Here is a 14466-nt window from a genome sequence, read left to right as displayed (position 1 = left end):
ACGTTATCGCAAGTGCTGTTAGCAGGCACCTATGAAGGCTGACACGGCACACTTGGGGGTGGTTTGACCAGCAACCACGCCTCATCCGTCTTTGTCTCTAAATTGCGAATGTTTGCACACCACAAAAGGTACTGATTTAAGGCTGAGTTGGTCTGGTGGAGGCTCAGGACCATTTCAGATATTAGCCACTGATGTTATCCATGTTAGCCGTGGCTGGGAAGGAAACTCATATATACTAGATATATGCATATATATTTTAACACATACATATACAACATTACATACATTGTAATATGAACAATTCTGACTGACTGGCTAAGTTACTGATGAAAATTCGAATTATGTTCTCAAAGTGATAAAATTAGTCAACTAGAATTTTTTTTGCATGTTCTGTTTTTAAATATTAGTCAATGAAAATGAATATCTCTAAATTTTCAATGGTGCATACTGCAGATATTTCAATCGTGAAAACTACTTTTTGGTAACTTTTTTAACTTTTGATGTTGAAGCCAAAAGAAAAGCGGGCAAAGCCATTGACCATTTAGCATATATATATTCACTCACAGCCATATTTACATTCACATAAACACACTCTCCCAGCAGCAAGAGCAGCATTATGAACAGCAGTAGCAACAAAAAAAGTGGAAACATTTGGCAGTGGTCCATGCTTTGAATACAGTGGTTTGAAGTCATAGGAAGGTGGCTCATACAAATGTGCGTAACTCCCAATCCCTATGGATTGTAAGATGGCCAGGCAATGATAGTACAACAAGTGGGTATGTCAACTCTCATTTGCAGAACTCATTTGCATGGGATTACTCTTGGAGCCCCAGTGTTTTGTTTCTGCAGATAAAAAACACTATGTAGCTTTCCTGAATAATCGTCATCAGTGGCCAGAAATTGAATTGCGGTAACTACGTTCATGGCACAGAATGCTCACCAATGCACCCATTTATATGGCTTAATATACCAATGATGACGGGTGAGTAATGCATTGACAGGCTCATTGTCTCACCTGGAGTAATATTGCTTGACAGATTGACTACTATCTTCAATTGAACCTTATGGCGGTACCCCGGGGTAACATAGTATCCCGGCTCTCGCATAATGTCTGTGATGCAGTAATTTTTAGTCTGTTGATGGTCGGCGATGCAGCAATCGACTCATCTCGACGAGCTGTACACGATGCACTGTGGTGCATACGAGCATTCATGGTTTCAGCGCAATCGTCCTCGCTGCGTTTCGACATCGCAGAGTAGCACGGATTGATTGGTACCCCAGTCGCGGAGTTAAGTACACCCCTGGAAAAAAGTATCCCAGAAATAAAATATTTAATTGCATCGGCCATTTTGTATTATTTGGCACCCTGGGGTACCGCCATAAGGATCAATTGTTGCTCAATTGCTCGCTTGACTGATTGATTGCTTCATTGGTTTACTGATTGCTAGAACATTGCTTGATTGTTTAATTGAATGATTAGTTAATCGTTTTACTGATTTATTGGCAAATTTCCTGACTGAACTATGAACCTACCAATTTAGATTCGATCTCCTGGTCACGGATAATATCAGTGACGAGTGACAACTGAACCAATCCTACCAGCCCTCCCCTTCACCAACCCGTACTGATTGGTGTGGAAGCGTTTGGTCGACAGCCCCCATAACCAACATGATGAGGAGGGCTTCATTTAACATTGAACTTAAAAAGAGCTGTCGGGAGTTGTGAGCATTATTATCATGTCTGGGGCCAATAGAATGGGCAACACTATGTCATGATAACTGTGCTGTAGTGGTGTGAGACAGATATAAACCTGATTGTTAGCTCCAGCCCATAGCTATGACAGATTCCCCCTTTCCCTGCCTATAAGCTATGATTAACGAGAAAATTGTGAGCAGGCTAACATCACACCCATTCTACAAGCTAGCAGAGTGAGCCACCACGCGCTGCAATTGCAAAGCTTAGCTTTCATGGGTAATACCCAGTGACGGAACTGTCTATCGCTCGCCAGGAAATCCACTAGGGTCATGAATTGTGCCCCTGAAGTAGAGCCAGACATTATTCACAGCAGGATTAGATTTTTTTGATTGGAGAAATGATAGCTTGAACATAAATGGAGAAATGATTAGCCCTCTCAGATGCTGAGGTTGCCTCGTCGTTTTGAAAACTAATGAAAATGAATTACAGGGAATGATTGAAGTACTGTACAAAGGCTACTTTGAACTTAAATGAGCAAAACTAAAAGAATGTACAACTATTTTACGAAACAATAAAATGTCTGTTGGAGGGATACAACTCATGATTATAATAATATTTGTGATGCACAATTCACAGGCCTCAGAGAGCAACCTATAGAAACACCTTTACAGGTGTATACATTATCTAGATGTACTTTACAATAAAAAAGGCAATCGATATTAAAACCACTCAAATTAATTAATGTGAAAAGAGGTCGCACAAAAATTATTTAAAGGGAATATATCGTATAAAGTATACGTTATGGATTGAAGGCAGCATGTAGAAATATACACTGAAATTGTGTTGAGGTTTTAATGCCTAGAGAAGGAAATGTATGTAATTAATGTCCCCATTTTAACTTAGTATTGTATAGTTTATTGAATATAGAGGGTGAGGTAAATAAGCAAACATGGATAAAAAAAATCAGCAACCACAATAGATATGTTGATTTAAAGAATAGGTATAAAAAGGAGATGCTAAACAAAATTATTGAACACACAGAACTCTAAACAATCAGGAAGAGAATGATGAAAATCATAGAACACAACAGAAAATTGCAGATGTCATAACAAGCAATGGAAGTGAGCAATAAAGCAGAAATAGGTTTGACAATAGGCAATTCACAAAAGGTAGCCATTGGAGAACAAGATGGAACTTTAACCCATGACAGATAAAGAATCTCTAAATGATTGGAACAATTGTACGGAGATCTCTATCAGAAAATAATGTATCCTAGGCATCAGATCATTTCTCAGATGAGGAATACCAGATGGGTGACTTCAAGTTAAATCTACGCTTGATAGTATAGTATGGTATAACTGTGGCAACCATCAAAAAAGCACTTCATGTTGACAAAATCAATTCAATATTTCACTTATAAAAGTATTACTCAAGACAATCCTCATTTCAAAAATGCTGATAAAAGTGACATTAAATAACTACATACCCATTATTATATTACCTCATGTATATAAATAGTTCACATACATCATTGTAAATATCCAAAGTCTCACAAACCAAAGCCTAAATACTGTAATGGCATATTTATAATTTCTTCACTGTTTCTTATAGTGAAAATGGGAGATCCATTTCAACTTCCAAAAAATATTGAAGTTATTGCCTTGAAACAACTTCATAAAATACGTAGATACCTGAAGGGCTGGAATTGGGAAGACATTACTGGGGGGACACGTGAATGCTGCGAGGCAAAACATGTGTAGTGACATAGGACGTCACTACTGTGTCGGCCCGTACGAGGGTTGGGGGGCCCCAAGGGGGTGCCTGGGGGGTCACGTGGTGGAGGGACCCAGACCTCCCGTGAGGTGGGGGAAGGGAGGCGTGGCCTGGAAAGGGAGGCGTGGCCTGGGCAGAGCCGGCCACGCCAGAGCAGATATAAGCGTGATGTGAACGCAGAGCGGGGCTGTTGAACTCCGAAGTGAAGATGATATCATCGGTCCTCAAGTCCCAGGTCGTCGTTCTGGACCAGGCAGCCCATTGGCTGCCTGGTCCAGTCTGTGTCGTGTTCCAGAGTGCTAGTGAGTTGAGGAAGGTGGTCACCACCTCATGTACAGTGTTATATTACTTACCGTTTAATAAATAAATAGTGTTGCCTCCAAGCTGTGTGTGTGTGTGCACCTAATTCGAACCCACTACACATGTATTATATATACCAAGGGTCGAGAGGACCCCCAAATGAAGTTTTATTTTATAGAGAGAAGCCATTACAATATGGAACCCTCATCTCATCCAACAAAGAACCTTAATCTCATTTTATATGTATGTATGCACGTGTTAAACTGATATGTATTTATGTTGAACTTCTTTGAAGCCTTGTCTCATCTGAAACACAACTCGAATCTCTCCCTGTTTTGGCCTCATTCTAAATTGTAATATTGCTGCCCAACTCTACGTGAAATTGTATTTGCTATTCATCATTATCTGATCCTCTTTACACCTTTTAACACGACATTAGATATTAACTTAGTTGAATGATCTTCCTAAAACATTCCATGGACTTGTTGGCCTCATACGACTGGATGGAACATGTCGATCAGCCCACACACACGGCAGGACACACTGGAAGTGTTATTATTTACACAACACAAATAGTCTAGGTAGGCTGTCATTATTTACACAGATTTATTACCCAGTTTTAGTGACCTGTTATGACTGGGACAATTGGGGAAGATATGCGAGTTGGTGGGAGACTGGGAGTCATGCTTTTTAGCCTGTCTTGGGGCTTGTGGAATCTAAAAGTGAATTATTGTAAATATTTTGGGGAAAAAACATTTCAAACCACCTTAAGGTCGTGCAATATCATGCAACCAAATCGGATCTGCAACCATGTGGGAGGAACATGAGACACGTCATCAGTGATGTCATCATCATCAAATCAGCAGACCTCTCATATGACCGACTCATTGCCAAATATTGTTCAACATTTTACTCCTTGTCTTCATCATTGCTCCTGCCAACCTTTTACATTCACATGTTCCCTGCTCTAACAGCCTAGGCCTTAAGTGAAAACCCCTAGTCAACTTCGACAACACTGAATGGTGGTTCTTCCTCTGCTGCAGCTCCCATGCCTGAAAATACTCTCTCCCCTTTAGTATGACTTTGAGAGATGTAATTGTATGCACAAGCGTGTATGGTTGGGAGAGTTGCGACGTCAGCAAAGTTACATCGTATATAAATGGATAAATCAAAATAAAACTAGCTTTTAAAAATATATGTGAGAACAACCATATTACTTGTGCAGTTATGTAGTAATTTAGCATGAGTAAATATTAATTTGAACAACATTTATTGCACAAATAATCTTTTCACTATAATTTGCAAATATTCTGCAGCATGAATAAAATCACTTCATGCTGCAGATCATTTTCAAATGTGAATGTCTTAGGTAATCCATTGGTAATACAAATTACTTAACAAATGGCTTTAATCTGCTTTTTTTAACACAATGGATGTTGGCCATACATTCCTTCTCTGCTGGGAAATCACACAAAGTTAGTACCCAGCTATGGATAACAGCCGGTGCTTACTACTGGATTCTCTTCTGTGTTCATAACTGGAGGATAACGCTGGTGCCCCTGTTGAGTATTACTTGGCAGCCAATCATCTGCGAGGGGTGGACCCCACACTTGTGTTATGCAGTAAGATGATGCCTGAGCTCACCCCACACGTGATTGGCCAAGGCTGCAAGGTTCATATCTGCATCTATGCACTTATAAGTGTAATACATTGCTCTGCAACGTCGAGCTTGCAGAGGGGAACCCACACCCAGGTACCACACTATTAAAAACAAACTAGGCCTGCCTTCACAACAGTCATAACGGGTGGTAACACAGCGGGAGCTCACTGTGAGGAGAGGGCAGAGAGGGAGTAGGGTGGGTGAGAGTAGCTGGGAGGTTGGCTGTGTCCCTGAGGCCCACATTTGTTGCTTGTGCCACTTACCTGTATGCTGCTGTGATCCTCTGGTGTAAATTCCCTGCAGGTCAAAACTTCCGGTAATTAACAAACACCCACATTGAGTGATAGCACAAATTGAAATATGTTGAACATGCAAATTCCTCTCGGCACACCTACATATCACCCTGGCCACTCTAACTTTACCAGCCTTGCTAGTATGTGTGTTTAACTTCCTTCGCACTGTTCGTAGCCAACCGTGTTAATCAGAGGTGCGGGAAATCGGAGGTGCGGGTGCCAGTAATGGCACAGCCTGATAAATTATTGGTGAGATGGGAATCTGATAACCTGTTATTAGTATGAAAGTGACAAAAAAAACTGCTGTTGGTTGCTAGTTCATGCCAAAAACAGTTTTTAAAAACAGCTATTATTTATCGTTCTCCCATGATATAGTTCTGTGCTCTCAAATTTCTTCATATATTTTAAATATTTATATACTTTACATTATTAATACATGTGTTTATCCATTTTTGTTGCTCAAGGTTTTGCTTTCGTCTCAATTTATGTTTCTAGAAAAATGTTGATATGCCAACACAATGCAGGAAACATCTACAGAGTGTGAGTCAATCTGACTTTGCTCGGATGCAGAGACATTGTATGAAACATTATTGTGGCATGTTTTTTTTTTCTCTTACATTTCCATGTTATTATTTGAACATGGAGATGGGGAGTGTCGGCTGCCTTGAGTGCTGAGCATACAACTGAATAAATAGTATGCGATTTATATACAATATACAGTAATTCACTTACGTGAAACAAGATTGATGTAGACGGCGTTATTGGTAGGTCTGATTATCCGTCTTTATCCACATACATTATTTGTACATATTATATGTTTCTTTCGGTAAAGTCACGTAGATAGGAAAAATAATAATAAAAATAAAGTGAATAAAAATATCACGACGTTTCGATCGCAACACAAGCGGTCGTCATCACCTTTGCCTAATGACCGCTTGTGTTGTGATCAAAACGTCGTGATATTTGTATTCACTTTATTTTTATTACTCTTTTTTTCTATCCACGTGACTTTACTGAAAGAACCATAGAATATGAATTCCTGCAGTCACGAAAGTTTTAAGTCAAAATTATTTGTACAATTATCTGTAGATAAATGGAGTTAATAGGGCTAATTTGCCACCACTTATAGATGACTTCTCTAGTTCATGCAAAGGAGGAATTTTGTGCTTCTGGAATAGAATTCCGGGTGCGTCATGGAGAGATCAAATATGAATACAGTAGTCCCTCGGTTAACGTTTTTAAACCGTTCCATGAAACTGAAATAACTGTTAATCGAATTCACTCATAAGTTGAAAAACAAGTAAAAATCACTGAGCCTGTAAGAGAGCTGTTTCCACTGCCAAAAGAGAAAACAATGTAAACATAGCCAGTCGAAATCTAAACTCTCATAAAAGGGCGTCGCTGATTGGCTTTGGGCATGCTCAGCCCACTTATGGGCGTTCGGATTGGCCAAAATTGGTGCCAGCATGCATAACGTAAACACACCATTAATCAAAAATTCACGTTAGTCGAAACCATGGAGGAGGCAAAATGTTAACCGAAAAACCGTTAGCCGAGGGACTACTGCAGTATACATTTTTCACTACCCTTGAGTGACTCTTATTATCTATAGAATAACACGAACAATAGGAATACTTCACTCATAGATCATATAATTTTATAGGATCGATTTATGTGGAGTATTGGACATTCGGCCTTAGATGACAGGAGTAATCACAATGTATACTGTCAGTAGTGGAATAGTGCATTGTTCCATAAATTAATGTTGAATCATAAGGTCACAGTAATGCACGAAATCACTTGTATAAAATACTTTTAAAATCACATATGTTGTATCTTCTCCAACTCACAATGACCACAACCCAACATGGCATGAGGAGGCCTTCATCTCGCAATGGGTTGACATAGAGCAGTATGTAATAGGTTTCACTTTGTTCCTGCAGCCACGAACAGCACTAAAATTTACATTGATGTACGAATAATTATTTGTTTTGAATTGCAATAATCCCTGGGTTTTGTGGTGAGGGGGGGTGAATCATTCCAAGGTCAGATAACAATGGTTGGCACATCACCGCGCTGCTTGTGATTCACACTGCTTATGGTGTAAAGAAATACCAGAATGTTTTATAACAGCAGTATTACAAACATGAGTTACAATATATTTTAAATGTATGGTGAACTTCGTTTGCGCCGTACATATGCAGCCATGCTAATTGAGTTTAAAAATAAAATAAAAATATTCAAAACATCTGCTAAGTTATTTTGTATTGCTTCATGCATAAATCAGTGAATTTAATTCATTGTAGATTGAAGATCATTGATTTACAATGTACTGTATTTGTATATAACCTAACCATGGATTTTGTTCATATACATTTCTCTTTTCTCGGCAGGATTTTCCAGAAATTTTGCTGCCAAATCATTTCACATGCCAGCGAGCGCGCATTCGTGAGAAGGAGCCCGAGCATTACATTGTCATGGAAGGGCACTCAGTACGCTTCCCATGTCAGGCAGAGGGTGACCCTACGCCACGCATCCACTGGGTTACTCCACAGCGCAAAGTTTTGCTGAGCAGAAGTGTGGGTCGCTTGCTCGTCACAGCCGATGGTTCTATCGAGGTGCGCTATGCACAGACACAGGATGGAGGCACCTACACATGTGTAGCTACAAATGCGGGTGGCACTGATAGCTACACTGTCACACTTTTTGTGCGCAAGATTGAACACGATGCCGGCCCACTTTCCAATGGTAGCGACCCACAGCAATTGAACTATTCCAGCTACTCTCGCAATGGCACATTGTTCACCTACCAAAAGTTGGTATTCGATGTTAAAATTGTGGTGATGGCTATAGTGATGGGCTGCTGCTCCTTTCTGGGTGTGGTGCTGCTTTGCCTTTTCCTGCTCTGTATCTGGAGCAAGGGCAAGGGTCGCTACCGGCACACAGCAATCTACATTGATGTTGCACCCAGACACTCGAGTGCTGCAACTGTCAGCCAACCAAAGACTCCAACGAAGATTAACATGCGGATGCTGTGATCCTATCGTTTTCGCCTATTAAAAATGACAGCTTGCAAGCCACTAAATGTTTCAAATTGATACTGTTTCAAGATTTAAATGCATTGAACTTCTTTGATGAAGAGACTTTTTGGATGCAAGCTTCCTCTTGGGATTTAATTATTAACTCTATTCAACTGCTGTATATGAGCCTCATTGCTTACAGGTTTAACTAAAATGGTACTCAATATGTGGAATTTATGAATTTGTTTAATAAACTTGTTATCTTGAAGTGACTAAAAAGTTGTTACACAAAGGTACTAATTTCAATTTTACATTGAAAAGTATATTGTTTCTCTTAAAAATTAGATAAACAAATTATAAAAGAATATATATCCTGATGGTATTATTTTAATATTTCAACTATTTACATTAGGCTGTGTTGTGGATTTTTGACATCGTGTTACATTCTCATCAGCATTACAATTGCAATTGTATTCATTTTTACATTTTCTAACAATTAAAAATGACATTAACATTATAAGATTGTTTATCGCACTGTAAAAGATGATAATAAAATAAATATAAACCAAAATTAATAGTTAAGTTGTTCTAACTGTCGTAACCATTGTAATCATTGTGAAGATGTTGATTTTAAAAAAAATCATGTTACACAGAACATTCCACCAGAGTGTACACTGGAACTAATCACCCAAATACCCATTCTGTTCTGTAATGGTAAAAAAAATCCTAAAAACATTAAAAATGATTATCCAATTCTAAGCCAGTCTCATTCTCTGTGCCCTTTCTGCTCTGAAGGAAGGCCATTGACTGATTGGCATGATGCTTTTTTCAGTCTAATTTTGACCTTGCTTGATCTTCCCGGCATACAGAAACAAAACATGTGGGCCCCTCATTGTTAAGTGGACTGTTCATGGCTGATGATGAAGATGATCATGTGTGTAGAACACGCACCTCTTTCTCCAGTGATATGCTATTACAAGCCGACTTGGTGCTGGCATGAACATGTAGAATTTAGAAAATTGCATGTCGCTCTCCGCTCGATCACTATGTGTGCCCGACGTCTGTCATGACTCAATAAGAACCGCAGATGCGTGAGGCTCTGGTTCAAATACTCGTGCGGAGTACCTGGCTGGGCCAATTAACTAAGAACGGGAAGATGTGTGTGTGTTTTGTGTGTATATGTTTAATTGGTAATTGTTAGGGTGGCATCTGTTCGTACGTCTATTTCGTATTTTTATTTCTTTGTCTACTGTGTTAATTTCAATGTCCATGTATCTGTCTATTTGATCTATGTTGACGTCTGTGTGTGTGCTTGTGGTAGTGCAACGGTTAGCGAGCTGCGCTACGAACCCGGCGACCTCAGTTCGATTGCAGCTCAAGACCAACACCAGTAACGATTATCTGAACCGGTCCTAGGCCTCCCCTAGGTCGACTCAGCCTCAAATGAGTACCTGATGCAAGTGTGGAAACATCGCCACTCGGAGATAAAGACGGCCGGGCGTTGTTGGCCACCCACCCCCTCGTGTGCCATGCCGGCCTTCAAAGATGCTCGTTAACAACACTTGCCCCAACCGTTTGTTAAGGCTATACGGGGGGTCTTTGTATTTGTTGTCTATGTGTGCCTGGGTAATGGATGAGGTTCAGGACTGTGGCTCATGCAGCTGCAATGGCTGCATTTGGTACACAGTCCAAACCTCCACAGAGACTCTTGCTGAGAGAAAGCAACAGGCCCACTTCCACCGTCTACAACATCCCACATCGGAGAATGAGGAGGCTTACCGCAGCCTTCACTCGGAGGTTCGGAGAGCCGTGTGTCACTGCAAGAATGCGTGGCGGTCACAGGTTGCTGATGAGTTGGAATCTACCATGGTAGCCCGCAATCACAAATCGCTCTTTTATTCCATAAACAAAGACACTTATAGTGCCACACCTATCACCATCCTTAAGGGGAAAATGGCGATATGATCTCCAACCCCCAGGAACAGGTCTGTATATTTGAAAATCATTTCTGTGAGGTTTTTGGGGAGGAAAAATCCCTCAGCTCAGATAACACCATGGGGCAAATTGGGAACGACCCTGCTGGACTGAAGTGCCTCAAATATTGGAAGTAGTCACCCCTTGTGAGTGGCTAGATGAGGTGCCATCTATTGAGGAAGTACGAGGGGCGATCCAGAGTCTGAGACCAGGATAAACTCCCAAGCGAACTGCTGAGGAAGGGTGGGGTCAATATGCAGACTGCTCTATATGACAATCACAAATGTCTGGACCACAAAACAGGTTCGCAGGATTGGAATAATGCCCTGGTGGCCCCCTTCTTTCAGAGGGGTGACTGTACAGATCATAACAAATACTGGGACATTTCCCTCAGTGGAATGAAAAAAGGTCCTGGCAAGGATTATTCAACATCGCCGTGCCCCCTTTTGTGCCAATCTGCTGTCTTTATCAGAAATTAGATAATGTTATAACCATTAAAGCATCATCTCGTTTTAGTTTCCTTTTAGGACCACAGATAAATTATTGTCATTAGACTTTCACTTGATAGATGCCTTCGTATATTTCAATATCTGATCTATGTTTTCCCCATGAAGCAACACCTTTTCGACAGTTTTACACAGTTTCTTAGCACAGGCCTAACGGCCCAAAACGTGATGTTAAGTGCACCCCAACCCAGTGTTTCCCAAACTCCAATCATTCAAATACATATTAACCATTCCATACTGCACGCTCAGTGATTGTTAACATGTCCCCAGTGATGCGCTAAGCAATTAACGCTGTCTGCGTCACCTGAAACATGTGTACACACAGGCATACTGATATCTCAATCTTAATTTGAGTCGTCTACATTAACGTAGACAGCGTTAATTGCTTAGCACGTCACGTGGGACGTATTTAATCATCATCTGACGCGTGCAGCGTTGGACAAGTTAATTTGAATGGGAGTACATTGGTAAACGCGGAAAGATGTAAAGTGGTGGGTCATGAGGACGGTGTTTGGTCAAACCTACTCCAACCCGTATTAACGCTATCTCTGTGGCCTCTATCTACTATGAAGAAGGTGCCAGTTCCCAAAATCTCGCCTATTGTATAAATTTATAATGCAGGTTTATTGACAAATGTGTTGTGTTTTTATGAATGAGGTTTGTCACGTGACAGTCAAACCTATATTATCATTCTGAAAGCTGGAATTTAGAAAAATTAAGTGCAGAACTAAATTTAATGGGATTTGGTGTTTTGTGCAGTCATTGGTGACTGGGCTGAGACCATCAACTCACGACACCCGAGTTCCCAATTTAATCACAGGAAGCTGCTTGGCTTTGAACCCAGGATCTCAGCGGTGCCAGTTCAGTGCTCTTAGCAACCCAGTCCCCTCTCCAGTGAAAATCCCTTTTGTAAAGAGGATTTATATTAATTAAGGGTTAGAATGGTTTCAGAGTAGCTGATGTGCAGATTGTTTTGAGGAGGATGTCCTGGAGGTTTACGAGTGGTGGTTCAGCCAGTTTCTCTTTTAAAGGAAGAAAATAACAAGTCTCGGAAAAATAATTTTAAAATCATGCTAAAACATGGGATCATTATCTAAATAGGAACAAACTGAAGAGTTGTAGAATAAATAACTTAGAAGTGGTCATAACAAAGTAAAAAAAACTCAAATATTGAAAGGCAGGGATCCTGGTACTGAAGAGATGTTGAATAAATGTCATCAACAAATTTTCGAGAAACCGATGTAGAGAAGTGCCATGCCCTAGGAGTACAAGCGTGTCTCGCTTAATGAGTGATGTACGTTTATTGCGAAAATTGCTCGGTAAGTAAAAACTCGTGAAACGATCATCGTTTACCCATCAACTCTCATGTTAAAAGCTGAGCTACATTTCAGCCCCAAAACGTTCCACTCTTAAACAACTTTTTTAACACGAGAAATGCAAATTATTATTTTTAAAGAAATAATAAAAATCTGTAACACGTACCATACATGAAGAACCACAGTGCAAGATCCCCCGTATAGCCTAACAGACTGTTGGGGCAAGTGTTGTTAGCAAGCACCTATTCGGTGTTCAGATGGGGAGAAAATAGCAATAAAGTAAAATGAGTACGTGAGTTATTTCCTCATATACAGGTACTTGACTTTTCTCCAGATACACCACGTTTAAAATCATTCATTCAAAAGAGTCTTTAGATTTAACAATGTTTACCTGGATAAATAATTGACAAGTAGCAGCATCCGCAGTAGAAGCAATTATTCACATTATGAACATCCTCATTTCGTTATCGTATTATCAATTAAGCATCCACACCAACCGTTTGAAGCAATAACACACCTTAATAGAATACAACTAAAGACCATGGGTCTTTCTTGGGGCGAAGCAGAAAAAGCTGCTAAAGACCGTCCAGAATGTCGTGGGCTTGTTGCGGCCTTATGCTCCACAGGGAGCGAAGAGAAGTAAATATATGTATCCGTGAAAACAGACAATGGGATGTGCCTGTGGAAACATCCTAAATCCATGGGTAAATTCAGATAATGGGAATTTGATGAACATTTTTAAGTGTTGCGTCTGTCCCACTCCTTGTCAATATTTCAATGTTCATCTTTCATTTTACTTGTATAAGCCAACTAGCATGCTCTGCAAATGTGCTTGGCATGAGTTATAGATCTTAATATTTCGGTTTTCAGATTTCTCAGTAACAAGTCAGATCTTTTTGGGTTTTTCAGATCAGATATATTGTTTGGGCTCACAAAAATGGTGTCACATGATGCCACGTGACACCTTCCCCCCCCTCCCCCCACTTTGAGCAAGAAGAGCACACAAATGTTATCACATCTACCCCTCTATTTAAGGAACGAAACAGGATTTCTCCCCAAATCTGGCTGTCGCCTGATGAAGCTAGTTGTAATTACTTGCGAAACGTACTCAAATTGTAAATTGGCTTTGCTCTCCAACACACCGGTGTGCTGTACTAGTAACGAATTGGCATGTTCTGTTTACGTGACAAACCTTACTAATTGCCTGTGTCGGGTGGGTGGTGACAGGTTTAACGACACATTTACAGATAGTCCCCGAGTTACGATGGTCCGACTATTTCGATCTTACGATGGCGATAGCGATACGACAAAATTGTCAAATATTTTAAATTTCGCGTGGCAGGCAAACGCAGCAGCATACGATAAAACATACATAAATACATACAGTATATAGTTTATACAGTATATAGTTTATACAGTATGGTACTGTAAATTGCAATGTTTTGCTAAGACTATTGGGTAGGCTAGGCCATCTTCGACTTACGATATTTTTTTACTTACGATGGGGTCGTCGTAACGCATCTCCATCGTAAGTAGAGGACTACCTCTATATACTTGAACAATTTGTTATTAAGTCCAGCAGGCTGCAATTGTAGTACAATTCAAAGGGACGTAAAAGCAAATATTTCCAAGGAAATATAAATGTCAATGCTGTTGGCACAATGGTGCTAGGAAATAGTCATTACTCTCATTACATCACTGCCTGGAAGACAACCCCCATGCAATATTACCGTCATGATGTCATTGCTGCATGTGCTTCTGCGTGTGCTTCAGCTGGTCTGTGGCTGAAGTAAGGATATGTATGTCATCAATTTTCATTATATTTCGTTTTTAAAATGATTAACGTTATGAATGCAAATGTCATTAATTATTTTTTTTTACTTTGGCAAGCAACTTGATAGTGGTCTTGACCACCACTAAGTTATTTCA

General features: G+C 40.1%; 1 protein-coding gene across 2 annotated transcripts in view; it reads left to right on the top strand.

The window, feature by feature from the left end:
* LOC144949218 (leucine-rich repeat and immunoglobulin-like domain-containing nogo receptor-interacting protein 1) overlaps nt 1-8759 on the top strand; it is a 198473-nt gene extending 189714 nt beyond the window's left edge. For both annotated transcript variants that reach the window (XM_078879108.1, XM_078879117.1), the window contains one exon: nt 8115-8759. In XM_078879108.1, the coding sequence (XP_078735234.1) occupies nt 8115-8759 (645 nt within the window). The remainder of the gene's footprint in view (nt 1-8114) is intronic.
* The last annotated feature ends 5707 nt before the right edge of the window (nt 8760-14466 follow it).

The sequence above is a fragment of the Lampetra fluviatilis genome, chromosome 3 (genome assembly GCF_964198595.1).
Source record: "Lampetra fluviatilis chromosome 3, kcLamFluv1.1, whole genome shotgun sequence".
NCBI lineage: Eukaryota > Metazoa > Chordata > Hyperoartia > Petromyzontiformes > Petromyzontidae > Lampetra > Lampetra fluviatilis.
The sequence above is the reverse complement of the archived record's forward strand: the minus strand, read 5'-3'. Positions and strand labels throughout refer to the sequence as shown.